The sequence below is a fragment of the Pangasianodon hypophthalmus genome, chromosome 22, assembly GCF_027358585.1.
Source record: "Pangasianodon hypophthalmus isolate fPanHyp1 chromosome 22, fPanHyp1.pri, whole genome shotgun sequence".
Taxonomy (NCBI): Eukaryota; Metazoa; Chordata; class Actinopteri; order Siluriformes; family Pangasiidae; genus Pangasianodon; species Pangasianodon hypophthalmus.
Window position 1 is genome coordinate 16,021,220 of NC_069731.1, and position 22,875 is coordinate 16,044,094.

At 38.1% G+C, this 22,875-nt stretch overlaps 1 protein-coding gene and 1 long non-coding RNA gene across 2 annotated transcripts in view; one reads left to right on the forward strand and one right to left on the reverse strand.

The window, feature by feature from the left end:
- The window catches only part of LOC128317207 (uncharacterized), a 92,377-nt gene extending 87,455 nt beyond the window's left edge, over nt 1-4,922 (forward strand). The window contains exon 5 of the long non-coding RNA XR_008300749.1: nt 4,164-4,922. This is a non-coding gene — a long non-coding RNA (uncharacterized LOC128317207). The remainder of the gene's footprint in view (nt 1-4,163) is intronic.
- Nucleotides 771-22,875, reverse strand: part of LOC113541299 (contactin-associated protein-like 2) — a 123,107-nt gene continuing 101,002 nt past the window's right edge. Inside the window, exons 16-24 of the mRNA XM_026938187.3 lie at nt 17,786-17,956; nt 11,079-11,297; nt 7,215-7,451; nt 6,862-7,095; nt 5,717-5,850; nt 5,082-5,175; nt 4,154-4,384; nt 3,808-3,879; nt 771-3,690 (exon numbers count right to left, since the gene is read on the reverse strand). Of these exons, the coding sequence (XP_026793988.3) occupies nt 3,491-3,690; nt 3,808-3,879; nt 4,154-4,384; nt 5,082-5,175; nt 5,717-5,850; nt 6,862-7,095; nt 7,215-7,451; nt 11,079-11,297; nt 17,786-17,956 (1,592 nt within the window). The 3' untranslated portion in view covers nt 771-3,490. The remainder of the gene's footprint in view (nt 3,691-3,807; nt 3,880-4,153; nt 4,385-5,081; nt 5,176-5,716; nt 5,851-6,861; nt 7,096-7,214; nt 7,452-11,078; nt 11,298-17,785; nt 17,957-22,875) is intronic.

Here is a 22,875-nt window from a genome sequence, read left to right on the forward strand (position 1 = left end):
TGATACCTCAAGACCCATCTGTCATCCTCTCAGACCAGACTGCTGCTTTGCATATATATATATATATATATATATATATATATATATATGGTACTGTGCAAAAGTCTTAGGCACATGCAAAGAAATGCTGTAAAGCAAAAATGCCTTCAAAAATAATGAAATTAAATGTTTCTACATTTAAAAAATACTATAAAGAGCAGTAAATAGTAATAAATGAAACAAAGTCAATATTTGGTGTGACGATCATTCGCTTTTAAAAAAATCAGTAGTCTCACGTACATTTTGTGCAGTGTTATAAGGAAATGAGCTGTAAGTTTTACTTCTTATTTTTGCAGCAAAACCCGGCAGCCTTCATTATGTTTTTTTGTCTGAAAAGTGTCTCTTATGTAATATGCTACTTTCTTTACTGACATACAAACATTTTTCTGTGACATTTAATTTTGTCCTGGAAAACTAATGTTTGAAAATCTAAAATGGTTTTGTACTGAATCAATAATGTAGAAGTCACAAAATAAAAATCTATAACAAAGTTTGTACAAAAAAAAATTGATTGCCTAAGACTTTTGCACAGTACTGTATCTATCTATCTATCTATATATATATATATATATATATATATATATATATATATATATATATATATATATATATAAATATATACATATACACACACACACACACACACACACATATATATATATATATATATATACACATTGCAAATTGGTTTGTTATGTTTATTCAAAGAATGACTTAACAAAGATGTTTTTGATTTTGATGGGAATGTGGACAGGTTTGGTTAAGAAACCACTGAACCCCACAATGCCACAGCAATCTTCTGGAATAGCGTATTGTAATCGTGTGCACTAAACAGTGTGCTGAACCCTTTTCATGTGGTAGAATATTATATGTTGGCCTGAAAGCCGCTAGCCAAGGACATTGTAATTACAGATTTGAGGTATTGCTTCATAAACTATTTATTTAGTAAAATCCACATTGTAATTAGTACTGAAAAAGAGCACAGATGTCTCACTGGTGTTTTGTACAAAGTAGCTTTATTTTCAGAAATGGCACCAACTCAGCTCATTATACATACATAGCTCTATCATATATATTACTGTGTATTCATTCTAAACATGAAGTCATATCAATGTCTACAGACCTTTTTGTTTTATTTCAGTGATCATGGCTAAGAATGCCACCATTACCAACAAAATCAGAAATTCCCTGGAAAAAACGTATATAATTTTATACAATACGCAAAAAAGCACACTGTCCCACATTGTCATGTACTCTCAGAAAAAAAGGGTGCTTATTTTACCTCGTCACTGTCAGGGTACCCTTATCTTTTGTACATTTTGTATCTTTCACATTAGTACCTTTAAGATTTAAAGCACATAATTGGACTATAATTAGCTTTTAGAGTCAAATTTTAAAGGTACACTACATGCACCTTTCCAGGTAAAATATACATACTAAAGGTACAAAAGGTGCATGCCTGAGTGTAGCACACCACCGACAAGCAGTGGCACAGCAATGGTTTACAGCAGCAGCGCATTACCATAGATTTAGACACTGTATAATAATATAGCCTCAAACAAAATTAAGTCTAGAAGCTGTCCCACTTGATATATGCTATCTACTACCTGTCATGCTACTATGCTATCAAGGGAATTTTTAAATAGCATATAGTCATACAGTCTAGCAGATCATTTTGAGCAGACAAACCTTTGTTCAAATGTATTCAATACTGCAGCCGAAAAAAAAAAAAAAACAGGCACTTGAAAACAGAGACACATTTTTCTCAGCCTTTGAGTTAGAAACAAGGTCACTGTGGTGTACACGCATTTCTGATGAAAGGAAATCTCCCTTTGTCACCCAATCTTTGTAATGTAGGCTATATAGTGTGCATAAACACACTGTCTGCACTCACACTTTGCCTTTGTTTATGTATTTTTTTGGTTTATTTACTATAAAACAAGATATTGATGTGCACTGGGTATTTTTAAACTAGACCAATCTGGCAACCCTGTCATTAACTGGCCCTCCTGCTGCTCTGTTCCAATAAAAATGTTCATAGCGTGAGCATGGGGCACTGTGATTCCTGCCCCAATGGGCTTCTATTAGGGCTTGATGCAATTCCCATTTTTACCACAAGGTGCAATAATAACTCTATGGAACTAAATGGGGCAGTGAACATGCTGCCCCACTATTACAAAACATCTAGAAAAGTGACCAAATAAATAGAATATCTGTCAAATAGTAACATTTTTTAAGTCGTTGGTCACTCAGATGAGGTAATTAGTATTTCAGTGGAATTTAAAATATATGGAGATATGAATAAGGACTAAGAAGTTTAACGTTTGTTGAACGGCTGACATACTGACAATTTAGCCCCCTTTTTTCTGAGAGTGTTCTCCATATTTACAAAGTCTCTTCTAAGTGTTATTTCTGGATCTGGATGTTGGAGTCAGGTGTGGCTTGACTGAACGACTTGCCTTCTCTGGACCCATCCTGATTTTGTTTGGCAGGTGGTGCTCAACAGTAAGTCTGGATCCAACTAAGCCATTTTAATTGTGCATTTATTTAAATTAACAACAAGATTTGTCTACAAATTACAGTCTGGACCAATACAATAATTATAGACATAGAGTACATCATCATATCATTGCATACCTGTACCATTATAGCATTTTACATGCTGATTACAAAAGAACACAAAAGAACCATATTGTAAAGATATTGTGTTTAACAAATGCACAGCATTTTTTTTATGAAACAGCACTCTGGGACGAGTGCTGGGACAAAACACTCCAGGGTTACACCATGATGATATCACTGTGAAGTTCATCATCTGGCCAATATAGACAAACATGTCGATTTCTTTAAACTCTCAGAAACTCTTAGTGTTTCTAGATTGTCCCATAGATTAGTGTGACCTCGAAGGTTCCAGATCTACAAAGGACTCAGGCACCAGCGATAAGTGTGAGGTCTTTGATGTTAAATCCCTGACCTATGATATGACCTCCTTGTCAGCAGAACTGCTGTAGTCCAGAATGAGCTTTGGAGACTTTTAGAGTCTGCACTTCCTGCACAGAGAGATTCGTTCACAGCATCATCCCTCCTTGACTTGGTCTTCATATTCTCCTCTTGAGCACAGGGGCAGCAGAAAGCCAGGCCTGAGTCCACCAAGTCACTGTAGTCCTCGTTCTCATTCACATCCATCAGCTCCTTTATGATCACACAGCTTCAGGAGCAGCCAGAAATGAAGAGAACCTCGAACCCTCGAAGAACTCACTGAAGCTGCCCTGATGATCCACTGGCAGACGGAGATAGACAGAGAAAGAGGAACAAAGAAACACAGAGAAAGAAAGGGAGCAAGTAAAAGAAAGGAGAAGAAATAAAACGAGTTGCAAAGGAAGGGGTTTCGCTTGTTCCCGATCCTCAGTGAGAGTCTCAAACAGTTTGTATGTCCTTCAACAGAGATGTTTTAGATGAACCACTCCTTCTTGTTTTCTTCGATGGTCTCTGTGAAATTGGGCTCTGCACTGATGATGGCTGTATCAGCTGATTCGAATCGTTCTTCTCCTTTGGACTCGTTGGTGTGGTACGTTCCCTTGTGGCGGAACATGTAGCGAATCAGGAACACCAGAGTGCACAGGATGGTGAAGATCACCACAGCAATGATGCCTAAATCAAGAAGGGCAAATATGAACAGACATTACTGCTAAAGAGAAAAGAGTGAGAAATTATGCAGATATAAGAAGCTCAAACAGCTTTAAGGAATAGAGTCTGGAAACGTCCTACCTCCAATTACTGCTGAATTCCTGTTCACTCCGTCTGGTACGACTCTCTCCTCATTGAATGGGAAATCAGCACCTACAGGAACCATCATGTGTTAATAACACCTCAGACAATTTCTACACCACTGTCACCTTCAGTGAGAAATGATCTTGTACTCAAGAACAAACTCATAAGAATATTCACAATCCAACCAGAATGCAAAGCTATAATCTGGTAACAATGACTTATCCTAAGCAGTGGCATCTACAGATTTAACCTCAATTCCAACTTAATTTGTCTGAATTATAAAGATTTTGCTTGTGCTTGCTCCAGTTTTAATCATAGCCAATGCTTTTTTTTGTTTTTATACCTGCATTCAGGTGCCAGGGGTCAGTGTTAGTGGACATTGGTGAGACGGTGAGGGGGGACGCTCCACAGTTGGACTCGACCAGTTTGCCTTGGTGCGAGACGGAAAAAGTGAGCCGTGAACGAAGAGCCGCCTTCAGAGGAGCGATGCTGTTAAACTGCACTCGGGACAGACAGCCTACGAAGCCAGGAGTGTTATACTTCTCTATCAGAACTGGGTCGATGGGACCGGTTTCTGCAGGAAAGAAAGAGAATCATAAATGGAGTGTGTGTTGTGCTGCATAATGCATTTTGAATCCATCCGAGTTTTAGAACAAAAGCCTTCCATGTAATGCATGAACTCCAATGAACTTGCTTCTAGTAAACATAATCCACACATAATGTGTATCCATATAGCGCCTGAATGCGGTCTAAACTGGATGTTTTTAATTTGAACCCTACCACTATACCCCTGAAACACTGGAAAACACTGGGAAAGCACTGTCTTTCTGGTGTGTGAGTCTTGACTCCAGTTCCTCAACCTCACCTACATAACTCCAGCTCATAACTAGAGATTTGCACAAGTCTATTTTTCCAAATTATAAACAAACTAGTAGCCTAAGTTAAATGACCGCAACCCTGACCAAGCGGTTATTGAGGACTAGCCAAGCTTCATATCTGACAACTCATGAACCTTTCTGCTAAGCTTTCTAAAACAACAACAACAACAACAACAACAAACAGCTAAAGAGGTATTTAAGCTGAAGAGGTTATTAGTAAATGAGCTTCAGGTCAGTGTGATTAATACGTGTGCTGAAATTGAGTGAGTTGGCTGAGATGAAGGCTTGGTAGTTGGCAGGGGATTCTGGGAGATGGAGTTCCTGGAGGATGTGACACAGACTTTTGGACCTCACTGTACACAGAAGCCTTTATGGTCTTAAAAGTGCACTTACCGAAGACTTTTCCTAGGAAGAGGGATTTGACCAGGTTGAACTGAGTGTCTGAGGCTTCAGGCAGGATGTAGCTGACGAAAGGGTAGTGGTCCAGCTATGAGAAACACACACACACACACACACACACACGCACACACACATGCATATACATTATTATTATTGTTATTATGTACAAAGCTTGCCTTGAGCCCTACTTTCTCTAGATTCATGGCAACCAGGATGAATGAATGATTGAATAAACCATCTCGGTGGATCTCGCTAACAAAGAGCTTGATGTGTTGGTGTCACGGGATAAAGTGACAACATTTAATAGCTTTCAGCTTATTTACCTTTATCACAGGGAGCTAATGGCTGACTCAGAGAAATGAGTCACTATGAAATGCTTCCCCGAGGCTTCAAACTCTCTGCAAGCCACACAGCTTTAATGATTCCTGCTAATGAGTTGTAAATAAGCTCCAACTTGGCCTTGTGGAACATGAAGGAAAGATTTTTTAACCATTTTTCATTACCATTTTTAAATGTAAAGCACAAACTAAGCAAGATACAGAGACACTACACAGCCACTCTGGACTGTTACGGCTGTGTGTGAGCGCAAATACAAAAATACATGTATGAATACAAAACAGAAATCTCACCTGGACATGGATTTCTCTTTCTATTCTCGTGATGTTAACATTGTGTGGCTGTCCATTGGCCAAATTGCGCTGGTCCAGATCGACAGTGAAGGGTTCGAGCAGACCCCCGAGGTTATAACGCAGCTGCAAAGAACCTGATAGAGAAAAAAGAGAGAAAGTTCACTTTAATCAGCAACGTCTCTGATTTATCACATGCATCATCATCGCTTTGTATTACGAGAAGCAGGAGTCATGATTTAATGTATGTGGCTTCAGTAATGAGGTCCAGGAGACAGGATGTGCGTAATATCAGGACACAGGAATACATCAAATATCAGTGTGCCTTCATCTGGCCAATTTATTGTATCCTTCACTATTGTACATGTCCCATAATCCAGTGCGTCGGTCACCTTTAAAAATGATAGGAGAGAAGAAGTAGCTTGTGGACAAATAAGTTATTTGTAATTGGCTGGTGTAGTCACAGAATCCTCAATGCTTTCTTCCATCTCACCAAATGGACTTTTAGGGTCAGTGACTATTATCAATAAGCGTCACAAGAGAACTGACTTTTGAGGCAGCAAGGCATCAAGGCACTTTGTGAAATAAAATCAAATAAAATCTGTCAATTTCTGTCCTTAAAATGTATCATTTATACTGGAAAACTAGAAATAACATGGATGGAAGTAACAAATATCAATTGATAAAAAGAAATACAATATAAAGCACATGAATTAAAAAGGAAATGAAGCCTTAGATCGATAACTTGACAATAATTTATATTCTATCGGGTTAATGATGTTTTATTTTGTCATTTAAGAATTAAGCCTGATTTATGGTTTGGAGTGGGAATTTTTTTTTTGTTACTTCCGACTTTTTCATCGTTGGCTTGAGCAGTTAGGTTTGTGTGTAGCATCGTCATCTTATATGACAATAAAATAGTAGATGATTATCAAATAACGTTTTACTGACAGCTGATGTTTTCATTTCATTACTTTCCTTTTTATTAAAGAGCATTTGTCACTTTTGCACGTCTGTCTGACTAAATAAATTAATTTAAAAAAAGGCTGTGACACTGAGAAAGTTATTAAACAAAAGCAATACATGGAGAATACTGTAAATGCGTCCAGCTTTTTGTCATTTCATGTATCTGATGAGTCCGATCATACCGTTTCGTTGCAACACTACAGCCATGTAGTCATGGCTCCTCGAGCTGATGTACAGGAGGATGCTGGGAGTGCTGGATGTGCTGAAGCTGAAGGTCACAACCTCTCGGGTCAGGTTCATGTCAGTGGACAGTGACTGGCTCAAATCCTTTCCGTCCATGCTGGACACCGCGGAACTCACTTCCGGGACCAGGTTATAACGGACCAGCGTTCCTGCCTCGAAGAAAGCTCCCACATCTGCAACACAAACACACAGCTTCCTCTGAGAGATGGCAATGTGGAGAAAGACGGAAACATGATGGCAATTGCTGTTTAAGGAAAGTCACCATTTTTTTAAATGAAAGCCTCATCAGCACCTTTAGTGCAGAAGGGTCCGTCATAAGCCGTGTTGCTGCAGTCACACGAGTAGCCGTTGTATTTCTCTACACACTTCCCTCCGTTGCGGCAGTACATCCCGAAACTGGTGCAATGACCCGAACATCCGGGTTTAACTCCAGGAGTGACCTTTGCTCTTTCTTCCAGGTCTAGGGTCACGCCGTTCATCTTCAGGGAGCGGATGCATCCGAGGAAGCCTCTCTGTCCTCCTGCTGCACCTGTAGCATTAACAGACAATAACCTTTTTTTTTTTTAATCTCTATCAGTGTTCTAGATCTGAGAGAAATGACACTCAGACAACACTAATGTGTCACTTGTTGCTGAAAATAATTACTCTCTACCTGCTCAGCATGAAATTCAGAACACATGACCACTCAAGACAGTCATTTCTAACGCTTAGTAAATAGTAAGAAAAAGGATTAGAATAAGAATAGAGATGTCAGATGCCAATTTTATGAGAGGCAAATTAGATTCTCACTCAGTATTGTTGAGTATATACACGGAAGAAAGGAAAATGTACCAGGAAACGCAGAATGGATTTATTATAAGTGTAATATAACTGTTGCATAAATCTTCCAATAATGCAGCTCGGCCACTGCAGTGAGTCGGCTACCAGAGGCACAGACTCCTTTTATAGAACGCCATTTCTTTTGTCCTAATTGAATGGCTGGTCTTACTCGTCTTAAATTTATAGACTTGTGCGATGGCATCCATGTGTGCAATTGAAATATTTAAACTTGACATTGTAGTCTTGAGAACGATCGGCTTCAAATTGTTTAATTGGCATGAGTTACTGCAAATTTACTTTAACTTGCAGCAATTTATGCCAATTATACAATTTGAAGCCGATCAATCGAGGTTTAAATTATATGTAAATTTACACAACCTCAGAAGCTCTCGTAGGATATGAAGTTTTTTTCAAACTAACTTCATAAATACCTCATTTCTTGTGTAAATTTCTTGTGTATGATCCTACAAATGATTTACAAATAAACTTGCTCATATCCAGCTATTAAATTAAAGGCACTTAGGTTATATAATAATAGCACAATTAACGGCCTAATGCTCTGCTATTCTCTTTTGTAAACACACACACACACACACACACACACACACACACACATACACTCACTGAATAAAACATCAATGTTGCCATGTTTAAATCAATATCATTTAATTGTGAGAAAGTAAGAAAATCTACTGTAAAAGTATATTGTTAAAGTCAGAGGTTTCTAAATAATGAATTCAAAGCTTGAATAAGAAAATATCTGGTACCTTTGGCGATTTTCACCTCTGAATGACATCATTTGAACCAGTGCAATATTACTTGGCTAAAACAGTGATGAATAATATCAGGAAACTCTAATTACAGTATTTCCAGAGTCTAAGGGTTCACACTTATTTAAAATATTTCACTTTTGCAGCACTAATGCTTTCAACTTACAGCAGGGTTTGAAAGTCGAGCTAAAACAAGACACTAAGGATAAAGACGTACATTTCTTAATGTTCTTCCACTTGATCTAATGCCGATGTCTTAATAATAATAACGTTACAATGTTCTTAGATCTTATTTGGTTAATCTGTACTTTTAGGTATATTCTGTACAATTTGGACCTTCAAAATAAGGTTGCATTTAGCTCTTGCAATACTTAAAAATTAAAATTTACTTCATTTTTCATCATTAAATCAAAGACAACCTGCTTTTAACCATTCGTTGCATTTTTATAAGCTTTCTTTGTTGATATTGGTTGCATTTTGCTCATAAATGGACATCAGGGTTGAAAGTAGCAGGGATGAGTTTTGCATTGAATGAACAAATATACAAAATGTGATTAACTAACATCCCTGCTAATGACATGAGGACATTAAGGACATTCTACTGAGTATCTTAAAATGTATTTTTTTTTATTTAAATAATTTACTTTCTACGTATAATTTAGGAAGATGGTTGTACTTTCCAAGTGACATCATCAGTGAATATCAGAATATCATTAAAAATAAAGAAAAAACAAGACAATGTACTTTTCTTCTTCTCATGATCTTCAGGAAACCCGGATGATGCAACCTATTAAATCAAACACATGACTTGTGGAATACTGGAAATTAAAAGCGGTGAATGTGTTCAAGTAACATGGATAAAATGTACAAAACATTAATTCAGTGGATGACTTGAACATGTTAAATAGATTCACAAATAAATGCCAATGGAATACGATATCTGAAGTATTGTAGTGATTATATTTCAAGGTTAAATAAACAAAGCAAAGATGCTGTTTCATACTGTTGGTGCTATAGATTTAATAGGTTTTATGGTAACACTTTCATCCAGTGATCCATTGATTTCATCCAATGATCCATCGATCTATCCAATGATGTTTGTGTACACAGCTGCACATAGCAAATTATATAAACAGTTTGCAGTTAATTTATATTCTTTCTTATAGAGCATGCTTGATTTAGTTTACCCCATGTCTTAATTAAAACATTAACTAACTAACATGTACTAACATGTACTTAAGGTGGTTATTCACACATGAACTCATAAGACTCATAGTTAAGGTTAGCTCTTCATTAGTTCGTGATTAGTACATGCCTTAACTCATCATTAGTTCATATTTAAGTAAGTATTAATTCAGGTATCAGTGCATAATTATTCATGTACTGTAAATGTACAGTGTTATCTGTTTTATTAATGTTTTAATTTTTTTTATCTGAAATATGCAGATATGTCGTCGTGAAGGACACTTAGCTTTATTTTACATACATATTTGTAAATGTAACATCAGTGGAACAGAAATGGCATCCCAATCACCCGCATGTAAATGTAGCACAAGCAGCAAATGTTGCACTCAGCGGTCAAAAAAATTCCAACACATCAATAAAATTAAAAAAATATATATTTGACACTGATTTCTGATTGACCTTGTGGCTTAAAAAAGGTTTCTAACGCTCATTAGAGAGAGAGAGAGAGAGAGAGAGAGAGAGAGAGTGTTTAATGAGGGCATTGATATGCAGGTCATACTTTCTTTCAGATCTAATTTTTGAATTGAAAATTTGAAGGTGCTAGAAGGCCAAAATGCTTTAAGGCACAATTGTGTATAAATGAGGCAGTGATACAGGAGCTAATCAGAGTTGGATTTCTCACTGTGTTTCGGAGTGAAGCAGTTATTTGGGTTTATGAATTTCACAGGAATATAAAAATTCTTTCCTGGGCACTTTGAAATCTTTCTTAATGTGCTGAATGAGGTGAGAAAAAAAATAACAGCACAAATGAAAAGCAAAAGCCTTTTATCTTCAAGGACTCGGTGAGATTTTAATATGTTCATACCTTCATGACCATAATGGGGACTTTTTGAATAATTTACGATTCATTATCATTGAATCTCAATGTTTTTTGGTTTCTTGGCAAATCTGTTTTTTAAACCATTCCACCAAGTTTATTTATTAACTGCTGATTAAATCTGAGATCTGATGCAAAGGGCTCTATAAACATCTGTATAAACTGATTATCAGCTTGATGTATTTATCAGTGCGGGACAGTTAAAAGACAACAGCCAATCATGGGAGTCTGTGAGTTTGTGTATGTGGAAGAGGGCAGATAGCTCCTGGGATGCAGCATGATTTTCAAAAAAATCAATTTTGCACATGATTGGTGACTAAATAGGGGAGAAAATGTCTCTGTCCTCTACCTATAGGAGTGTGATTATTCTCTGCTGCTTCTCATGTGTAACTGATGCTCAGCTGTGTGTTTATAGCTCAACTGTTTGAGTGGATTTACATACAGATTTTCTGAGCATGTGCAATTGCACGTGTTGTGTATGCTTGTGTGTGTGTGAGCTTCTTACCCACATACAGCTGGCTGTAGAGCTCCAGGCGTGTGTGTCCCTGTGCAGGTGCAGCTCGAACCTGTCTGTATTGCTGATCCAGCTGAAGCACGGCCTCTTTGACGTTTCTCTCGGCGCTGACTCGATGCCACTGGTCGTCGTTTAGCGGCGTTGATGAGAGAACATTCAGCTCCACCGGCCCGTTCCCCACATCGAAGGAGAAGGTAACGACATTGGGCGCTGGAGAGAAACAAGAGGGCACACACTCACTGAGACAGCCTGGTTGATTTATCATTCTCATCATGTCTTACTATTGAAGGAACACTGTTTAAAGTCCCAGGAGAAGTGAGGTGTACGTATGGTGTTTGTCATTTCCTGGCCTGAAGGCTCAATCCTGGCACAGTGGCCTCTTTCAGGACTTCCTGATTTATACCCATATATCTGATATACTAATATCCTGCCTCCTTTAGATCTCACACACATAAAATATGGCACTTTGGGTTACAATAACATGAAGCATTAGTGCCTCAAACATCACCCATGACTAAAAAAAAAACAAAAACAATATTCTTTTGTATACTAGGTGCACATACTGTGGTCTGTACTTTTGCCTTGTTTTTGTTTTGGTTTTTTTTTTCCCATGCATTACAGGCAGCTTAACACACTAGGAGTAAAAAGTGACATTAGAGAGAAACCACTTCAACCCTTCCACCCAGGAAGCACGGACAATTTTGCTACCATGACTCTCAGTTACGGACGACTGCGGAATCACCCCAGATTCAAATTTGTGATCTCCTTATGACAGCGTGAACACTTTTCTGTGGTGCCACTCAGTCACATGACATGGGGTGCTTTTGGGGAGCCATGAATAAAGGTTAAAACATAAGCATGCCCAACAATCCTCCACTGAATGGGTCTGTCTCAATTCTGTCAACACAAAGAACGATGGAACATGTAAAATACAAATAAATATATTATACAAAAGTGTATAAAACAATAGGAAACAATTTGACTGGTTCTCAAATGGAGAATGCAAACACAGTCCACCACTATTCATGAACTGGCATGAAAACTTTAATGTAAATAGATTTGGTTTATTCAAAATGTCTGCCAGAAATTGCGCGAACACACCAGTTGCTCTAACGCCGAGCAAAGCAGGTGGGTGATATGACAGCAGCTCAGATCACCCGGGTTCAGACTCATATCAGCCTCACACACACTCATGCTGTGAACTTTTTTCCAATGCTGTAACACTTTTTCCGGCTGAAGCACGGCTTTATTTCATGCTCTGAGTGGATTTCGCTCGCGGTTCAGGGCAGTAACTTTAGAAAAACTGAAATCAGGAGGTTGGATTAGGAGTGAGGGCTGAAATCGATGAGCTGTAATAGAGAGCAGGAGAGCTCTTGAGAGGACACCCTACTACTACACACACACCCACCCACACACACACACACACACACACACACACACACACACACACACACACACTGGATATGTCACTGGGTATGATAGGAGGTCAACTTTCAGCACACATACACAGACACACAGATACACACACACTCACACAGAAGCACACTTGCACTCGCACACACGCAACTCGCATACTCACACAAACACACACACACACCCCTTCAAACCTTAAGCACAAGCCTTTAGGAGGTCTAGCTTCTTCCTCATATCTCATAATTACACCAGCTGTAAATATCCAGCTTTGAAGAGAAGATGGAGTGTGTGTGTGTGTGTGTGTGTGTGTGTGTGTGCTGAAAGTTGACCTCCTATCATGTCTAGAGGCAAAAACACATATTTATGCACTTAAACACACATTTATTCCATTATAACATGTATGCTCAAGGGGGAATGTTTAACACACATTTACATTTATCACTGTGGTAGAGGTTTTTTATCCAAAGTGATCTACACTACCAGTAATAAGACTAGAGACTAGATGAATACATATTTTTTTTATATTAAATACATTCAAGACAAATATAAATATTATATTACAAATTAATACAATGAATTTAATTCCCACATTTACCCATATATACTATACTATACCCATATTTGTATATACCCGTATATATATATATATATATATATATATATATATATAGTTATTATTCCTTAATTAAAATGTAATTGTTTTGTAGTTTTTACATATAAGGAATGGCTGTTACTATTAAATAAGGAAGTTGTTACTGTTACATAAGGAAGTACCACCCTGACGTTGATTATTTTCCAGTAACAGCACCAAAGTGTTGTTATTTCTCTCATACCACAGCAATTTGCCATCTCTTATCATTTTAATCTTTACTTATTTTTTCCATTTATAGTTATGTTTAATGTTGTTGTGGAATGTTCATGAACAACGTTCTCAAGCAAGCAGTCATTCCCTCACCAGCCTGTTCAAGATTCAAGATTCAAGATTCAAAGAACTTTATTAATCCCAGGGGGAAATCGCTTTTCCATGTTACAACTGCTCTCAAAAAGAAAGAAAGAAAGTCATGTTACAGAGAAACTGGAAAGCCCTCTGTCCTGAAGACTTTCCCATTTCAGAACACTTACAGCTTTACCTCTGCCTGTTATAAAGCTCTGACGATGGAGACATCTTCCAAAAATGCTACCTAAATAATTCACCATATCATACATACATGATCACATACATTTTTTAAAATGTCTGCGATTTGCAGATCTAGTGTGCACTGTAAATTAGAAAGCTGCACCACTGTTCAGTTTCCCCCAAAAAAGGCTGAAAAAAGGAAGAAAATCCTCCGTCTACGTTTTATTTATTTATTTATTTTTTTTTTTTTGAGTTGAAGTTGGGAATTTTGCTGAAACCTGGCAACCCTTCTCCCGAGCTTCCACGAGCCATTCCACGAGCTACATGTTTTTTGTTTTATCCAATGGGATCCCAATGCATACAGCTAATATGAAGCTTTCTGACAAGCTTTCTAAAGATAAAAGGAATACTTGCTCTACTGTACTCGTATTCGTTTAGGATGCGCTATCTGTTCCATCCGAATGATAGACTGTATTCGGTTACACCCCTAGTGTACATGTGAGACAGAAGCAAATCCTGCACAGAGCCCAAGAGTGGCTCTCTTGAAGATTTATACTCACTAGTACAGCACAGTTATCACAGAGTTCCCACTACTCACACATTCACGAGTTTGAAGTAGAATCCAGGATCGCTTCCTTTTCTATTATACACAATAAAACCTACAGATATACAGTGGCTGCCGAAAGTATTCAGACCCTTCACTCTATTGTATTATAGATTCCATATAAATGGAGTAAATGTTCTTGTTGCCATTAATCTAAAACAATAACCCAATCCAATAATGACCAAATGAAAATGTTCTTAGAATTTTTTTTTTTTTTTTTAGCAAAAATCCAAAATGAAATCTCTTGTTTAGAAAAGTATCCAGACCCTTGGCTAAGGCACTCCGGTGCATCCTGTTTGCTTTGATTACCTTGAGATCTCTTTAGAACTTGAATGGAGTCCAATTGTGGCAAGTTTAGAAAGGAATGTACCTGTGTGCATATGGAAATCCAAAAAAAAAAAAAAATCAATCCATGAAGTCTGACAAATTCTCTGTCTTGCACCTCTGGGGTTGAGGGTTCAAATCCCGCCTCTGCCCTGTGTGTGTGTGTGTGTGTGGAATTTGCATTTTCTCCCCGTGCTTTGGGGGTTTTCTCCATTCACTCTGGTTTCCTCTCCAGTCCAAAGAAATGCGTTGTAGTCTGACTGGCATTTCCAAATTGTCCGTAGTGTGTGAATGTGTGTGAGATTGTGCCCTGTGATGGTTTGGCACCCCGTCCAGGGTGTCCCCCACCTTGTGCCCCGAGTTCCCTGGGATAGGCTCCAGGCCCCTCCGCGACCCCGTTACTGATAAGCGGTATGGAAAATGGATGGATGGATAAATTTGCAAAGATTCCTAAAAATTGTGTCATTATGGTAAACTGATGGCCAAAAATGTCAACTGAATCCATTTTAAATTTAAATCTTCAAATATCTTTCACTTCCCTTGTGAAAAGTAGGGGAAAAAAAACTGAATAGGGTCTGAATTCTTTTCCCAAACCCAGTGTAAGTATTGTATGAGGATGTGATGTTGATATTCATCATTTAAATCATCACTGATCTGCGAATAAAGTATAGTATCTCTCCCATCTGTGACTGATGTCTGGTTCTCCTATACTCTCTCTCTCTCTCTCTCTCTCTCTCTCTCTCTCTGCTCAGTTTTACCTACTGATTTGAACTATCTCGACATTTTTTTCTTTTTTGAAAGCTAACGACAGTCTAATGCAGTAGGAAGTGAAAATAATTGGCATTTTACAGATACATGGATATGTGTTTGGATAGTGACAAGGTCGTTCTTTCTCTCTTACTGTCACACCTGCAGTGAAGCGAGACGCCAAACTAGGAGTGGACACACACTCATTGAATATGGATCTAATGGTGTTTTGTATGTGTATGTGTGTGTGTGTGTGTGTGTGTGTGTATATTCTGTGGAGAACTGGACAGTAGGAGTGAAAGCAGGAAGACTGAAATAAAACTGCCTACTTCCTGTTTAAACACTGGATCATCCTCAGTTCTTGTTATAAATACAAGTAAAACCAAGAAGTTAATCATTAGTGAAAAAATATATAGTGTTCCTTAAGCCAAGTAAAAATGAATGACCAATATGTGGAAATTGTGGCTGATTTATTAAGTATTTAGCTATTCTATAATATTGATAGCAGATTATGTTTTACAACTAAATCCGAATATATTTTTTAAAAGGCCATACAATGATTGTATCTGCTTAGGAAACAATTTTTTTTTCTGTAAGTAAAGATACTTTGGAGCTGATATACAAAAGTGTAATTGAGAGCATTTTAACTTACAATATCTTTCCTTGGTTTGGCCTTACTCAAGTAAAGAAATTTTTAGGAATGCTTTTATTTCACATGCTGTTGCCTTAATGAGTTCCTAACTCAGATTTTATTTATAACAATAATGTACACAATATATTTATTTTCACCTAATTGTTCAATGTATTTATTTCTACCTTATGGATGAACTTAACTGGAAGAATTCAGTTTTTAAACAATGTATTTATACACTGTATATTATATATAATGGACATATAATGTATTCTACCCAACTGTTCACTGCATTTCATAACAAGAGATCGAAGCTCCTTTATTTGTTCTGTGCTATTTGTTCTATCTTTGGACTCCTGAATCATGTCTCTGTGTGGGGGTGGATCTAAGCAGCCTGTGTTTTTATTTTATTTTTTTTACAGATATTGTGAAGTCAAAGGCAATTTTTCTATGACAATAAAGTTATCAATCAATCAAAGGCAATGGACAATAAAGTTATCAATCAAGCAATCAGTTTCGTTGTGTTTTGTCTGTATTTCTATGTTGACTTCCTTTTTTTGTTCTCTGTTCACACTGAGCTCACAGGAAAAGATTTCAAATATGGTAAACTCCAAAACATCCTTAAACATCTGCATGTGAATTGTGGTACAATGTCAGTGCACCACTTTAGAAAATGAGCCACCACTTTATACAACACAGGATTTCTCAAACACTGAGTATTTTTACCTTTCGGGTTCAGATTATCTTTTGTGTGGTAAACAGTGTGGAATACAAAAAGCCAGCATGGGGTGAGAGAAATTGTGTGTGTGTCTGTGTGTGTGTGTGTGTGAGAGAGAGAGACTTCTCATCATATTGCCTTTCTATCCTTATTTCTGCACTGATATTGGATGGCAGTGAATAAGCCATTATTTCAAACGTTCCATTTTATTTTTACGCTGAAGAAAATCAGTAGTCATAAACGTAAGCTCTAACTTTTATGCTCTAAATACGTTTTCTGTTCTTTGTCATGCGATCTACAACGGCTTCCCGAGATTCGTTTCGTAAAGAATTTCCGAGCTCACTTTTATAGTTTGAATGTTTTCCATCGACATGTTTGTCTAGGTTCATTTTGGTTACCAGTTTCCTATATTACCCACAATGCCGTTGTGATGGTGGCACCAGATGGAATACCTGCTGACTGCGACTACCTGCCGATGGTGTTACCAGATGGAATTGATCCCTACCTAAAGAGAGCAACATTCATGCTAATACTATCGTCAACGCCATCATACTCATCATGTCATAGATCGCTAACTAGCCAAGCCGAGTTTCTGCTATAACTGCATTGCATTCTGGATGTTTGAGGCCAGTGTTTGCTGTCTTCACTACTTCTATGTTGGAATTCTCATTAATATGACACTGAACATCACTGGAAAATGGCGAGTCAGAAGAATGACTGTTATTCCTTATGTTTGAGATTTGTCCTGCTGTGATCAACATGTTAGCACCAGAATCACTAAACCCATCACACATATTTCAATATAAAACTGTTTTTTTAGGGTGGAGTTTTTCTTTAATCACTTTTCTGGCTCAATTACTGTAACGTGCCTTTGTATAGCAACAAACAGACAAATCAATCAAATACTTTTTATATTTATAGCTCTCATGTTTCAGTTCTCGTTCCTGTGGGTGTGCTGTGTTTCTCAGATTCTCATTATTATAAATACTAGAAATAGCAACTTGCCCTTTATCATAACTGAAGGAATGCGTGTGTCATATATTCTATTCTACATATGTTTGTATATAGAATATGTATGTTAACTTCCTGTTATGTTTGTCATATTAGCCAAAAAAACAAAAACAAAGCTGTATCTGTGACTCACATTTCAGCTCCAGCCGGATGAAGTCTGTGTTGCCAAGGTTCTCCAGGAAAACCCCGTGAGGTGCAGAGGTCTTGAAGTAAAAGGAGATATCAGCACTTGTTTCAGCATGGAAAGTGGAGAAGTGCAGGTAGGAGGATGGCGTGTTGAAAGAAGCAGCGTTCCAGTAACTACCTGCAAAATGCACATGGAAAATCATGCCGGGAAATTTATTCTCCGCAAACGTAACGCAGATAGATAAAATGAGATAGAACGATAATAAATCATGCTATTTTGTCACAGTGGTTTGGTTAGAAGGGATTGGTGCATTATATCGCCATACTCTGTGGGAAATTAAGAATATTTCTACATTTAAATACAGTGTTGTGTGTGGAAATAAATATCAGGTCAAAATATCAGGACTAGGAAGAAAGGAAGGAAGGAATGAAGGATGTAAGGAAAGAAGGAAGGAAGGAACTCACAGTACTCAAGCACTTGTCTCATCTAGTGTATCTCCCACAAGAATCATCCGTTTTCACCATTTTCTCTCTTGCACGCACACACACACACACACACACACACACACACACACACACACACACACACTGGCATTGTGTTACTCTCACATATTTGGGCAGAAAGTAAAAGCCATCAGGGAGAGACTGAGCTTATCACAGCTGCTCAGGAACACTGGCTTCAATCATACACTCCCTCTGCAAATCCTCTCACAAACACTGCTCATTAACACCCAGTGTGCACTGGAGGCTCAAGCCAATTGACGATGGTATCAGGAATCGCCAATATATTCCATCTAGCATGATGAAATTGGACTATTGCCAGTCAGCATCTACTTTTCAGACGACAGGCGACAAATCTCTCTCTGCTCCACCCGTGTCTGTCTGCTTCCCATACGGAAAAAATCTGAATTCCTGCTCAGGATCACTTTTGAAATGGCAGGTTAAAAATTGCTTGAGTCTTTTTATATGGTAACCACAGAAACCGCAAAACACAGCTAATGCTTGGAACATAGATTGTGCCGTTATTTTAAACCTACAGGCTGCATATCAGAAATAGAAAAGGTTTGACAGAGTTTTAATGCGTTATTTCACTCTCACTCATGCACTCACTTTTAATAACCATTTTATCCTGGTCAGGGTCACGGTGGATCCGGGAGCACAGGGCATGAGGCGGGAATACACCCTGGAATGGATATCAGTCCACGCACAGCACCACACACACACACACACACTCATTCACACCTAGGGGCAATGTACTGCATCTTAGCCACATACTGGCATCTGTTTTGGAAAAACCCATGCAGACACGGAGAGAATATTCACAGAAACTCCATCAGACAGTAACCCAAGTTCGGGATCAAACAGCGGACACTAGAGCTGTAAGGTGGCAATGCTACCATGCCACCCTTCTATTATTTCCTTGTATTATTTTGATCTAAACATATCTATGGTGGTTTTCTTTCTACCAGGAGGTGACATGAAGGCGATCCACATCTGTACCTTGCAGACTCTCCTCTCCTCTCCTCAGCTCACTGTTTTTCTTGTGTCTGGTAGACATCCCGTCATGGATGGCAGCTTTCCTCCCACAAGGAAAAAACGAGCTGCTGTATATCCCTGGAGATGCATCCCCATGTCAAAACTTGTCATCTTGTCATCTCTGACAATGCAGGCAACCTTGAGATAGTTCTGGACAGCCAGCTATTCTTCTCTCCTCATACTGCTAATATGACTCAGTCATGTAGGTTTCTCCATTACAACATCAGGTGGATACGGTCAATTCTCTCCACAGAGGCCAGTCTGGTGCTTGTTCAGTCCCTTGTCATCTCAAGATTGGAACTCGGTCCTGGCAGTTCTTCCCTTGAGTGCCACTGGATCCTTGCAACCGATCCATATGTGACTTGTTTTCAATCGAACCCCCAACCACCTGGTTTTCTCACAGCACCCCATTGTTGTGTTCCCTCCACTGGCTTCTCCCTCTCACAGATGCACCAAAAAAAAGGAAGAGCTCACACCTCCCTGTCTTGCCCATCCCTGCTTTAAACCATCTTATTATTATTAGTAGTAGTAGTAGTAGTAGTAGTAGTAGTAGTACTAGTAGTAGTATATCTAATGTTACATTTAAAAAAGTAAGGCAATTTCAAGTAATATATGAAAAACATAATAAACTTATTTTAGTCACTGGTTATTCTTGGACCTAAATGTGCGTCGGCAGTTTATTGTATGATTCACCTTAAATGAGAAACACTCCTTGGTAAAGGAGTCATTAAACAGTTATTAAAATCCAAGTATTACATATCAATTACACTAAATTAATGAACTATATATCTGTCTATATTTACTATAGCTATATCTACTATATCTACTAAACTCTCCCTTCTCTCCTGTATATGTCTTTGCTCTCATTCATTCTACCCAGTTAGAAAAGGAGTATTTCCTCTGATTGATCTTTCACAGAGCTAGCGTGAGTCTCATAAGGACCTAATGCAAGGGATTTTAAATGGCAAGACATTGACTTCTGCGAGCAGAGCCTGAGGTGGGAGGATGTATGAGCATAGACGCTTTATGAGGAATTGTATAAGAATCATAACTGCAGAAGTGAGTACGATCAAGAACACAAACAGGTTGGGGAGTCAGACAATACTACAGTCAAAAATGTAAATAAAGCTTGCAGAGAAATTCCACATCACAGAATGAAAAAAACTGAATTTAACAAAGTGGACAGAGAGAAAACTCATGCTAGAAATCACAATTTGGCCTAAATGAGCAACGGTTGGAGTCAGGAGCCCAAAGATGGAAAATACTGCATACTTTCCAGCGCAACAAGCTCTGATCACGTGTTGTTTTGTTTTAAGTTCACTCCGTGCATTTTTGTTTATGTTATGCCAGTGATTTTTGTTTCAGTCCTAGTCTTGTTTCCACCCCTGTCATGACGTTGGTTGTTTACCCTAATGTGTTCACCTGTTCTGTGTCTCACCTTAATTAGTTTGGTTAGTTCTACCCTGTTGTTTCAGTTCCATGTTGCGGTTTTATCATGCAAGTTCCAAGCCTTGTTTTCCTGTTTCCTGGTCATTCTAGTTGCTGACTCCACCATGCAAGTCCTTCTCAATAAGCTGTTACTATAGAAACCATGATTGTATTAAAATGATCAGGTTTTAATACATAATACGTATGACTTGCCGTTCAATAACTATATCATAGAAAATTAAGCAACATCTTCCTACTGGACCAACTGGAATCAAGAATTCAGCAGTTCTGTAGTATACCTGCGTGTAAGTGAAAGTTCTTTTTGCTTATTGGTCATTTCAGCTGCGTGCACTCACCTTTAATACCCGAGGAGAAAAAGAAAGAAATGCAAGACATAAACTAAAGAGAGAGATGAGGTTTCCTTTGGGAATCTGGACTTTAATGGAGAATTCAGCCTTTTAGAGACTCTGCTAATGACAGGCCAAAGTGCTTCACTTCTTGTACATTCTCTAAATGTCAAGTGCATCATTTGAGATTCTAACTGTCACAATTTCTGCAGACTCTATCATCTACGGTCGACCATGGCAGAGGCCTATAAAAAATAAAACACTAAACCATTAACAAAAAATTTAAGATAAACAATAATAATACATATGACATGGAAATGTGTGGTGTGTTTTCCCAGTTCTGTCTCTGCCCCTGTCATGGCATTATGGTTACCCTACTGTGTTCACCTGTTCCGTGTCTCACCTTGATTAGTTTGGTTATTTCTACCCTGTCATTTCTGTTCTTAGCATGTATTTCTGTATCATTACGTTCCAAGAGTTGTTCTCCTGTTTTTGACTCTTCCTCATATATTGACTTCTGATCATGGATTACCATTGTGTGATGTTGTCCATCTGTGTTCTGAATCCCGCTATGGACTTTGATAATAATTTTCTTATTCCCCTAATAAAGCAAATGTTGAGTTTTCACACTTATGTCCTGCCTCCACTAACCACATGTTACACACATACACATCTGGCAGGTTTGGACATTGTAAACATAAGAAATAACTACACACAATCTGTTTGACCTTGATGCTGCTAACTACCTTGTTATAAATTTAATTTGAGCTGCAGAGGCTAATGAAATATAGTCAATAAAAATACTGCTGTGATATTACACAGACATGGCATACCCACAGCTTTCAATTATCACTCGCAGGGGTTTGTTTATTAGAATATAAAATTTTCAGAAACTGCTACACATCTGGAATATGGATGCTAACCTGCTATGATATGTTAAACACCAACATTAGCCTCTGTGAAATCTCCCTAACTGACTTATAAACCTTTAAGTGGCTAAGCTCATAAAATAGTGAGTTCTGTGACTATCCATGTGCCATCATGAGGGAAAACAAGTGTCCAGTTTCTGGAAATTACTCTCATATTAGCCCTGTTTACCTCTGCCCATTTTATTACTCTTCCATGATTCACCCAGATGGGCTACGATGCAAGTTTACCAGATGGTACTTGTGCAAATGGCTGCTGGAAAGAAAGTCATTAAACCACTGTGGAGGGATATGATAGCACAAAATTATTGGACTGTTTATTTTGAGTTGGCTTTAATTATTACAGCCAGTTGACCTTCAGACTTGAATGGGGAGAAATGATCATACTAGAATAAAAGTGCACTTAGGAAGCACCTTATCACCGTATTAGAACAAGTGCATTTATATAAACCACTGCAGCCAAAACTACTCTCGGAGTTAGGGAAAATTAATCAATACCTTCTGAGCAAACAGAATTTACAAGCTCTGTGATATAAAGCTAGTTAACACTAAATTAGGTATCTCTGGTGATGAACATTTAGCTACAGCGTTTAAGGATTAGCTGATATTGTCTTGGGGTTTTAGCAATATCCTACTTATGGTTCGTACAGCAACACGTGATGAGCAGTAAAGCTTCAGTCTAGCAGGGAAGGTAGCTGAACTGACTTTACTGATTCTGTCTATTTAAGTACACGCAATTTCCCCTTTGAGATGAGAAGAATTTCTGAATTTCCTCTGAGTTCGGTTTTATTTTACGTTATAAATCAAAGGTTTTCATCTGTTTTGACAGAAGCTTGTGTCTAGCTTCTGAGCTGTGGGAT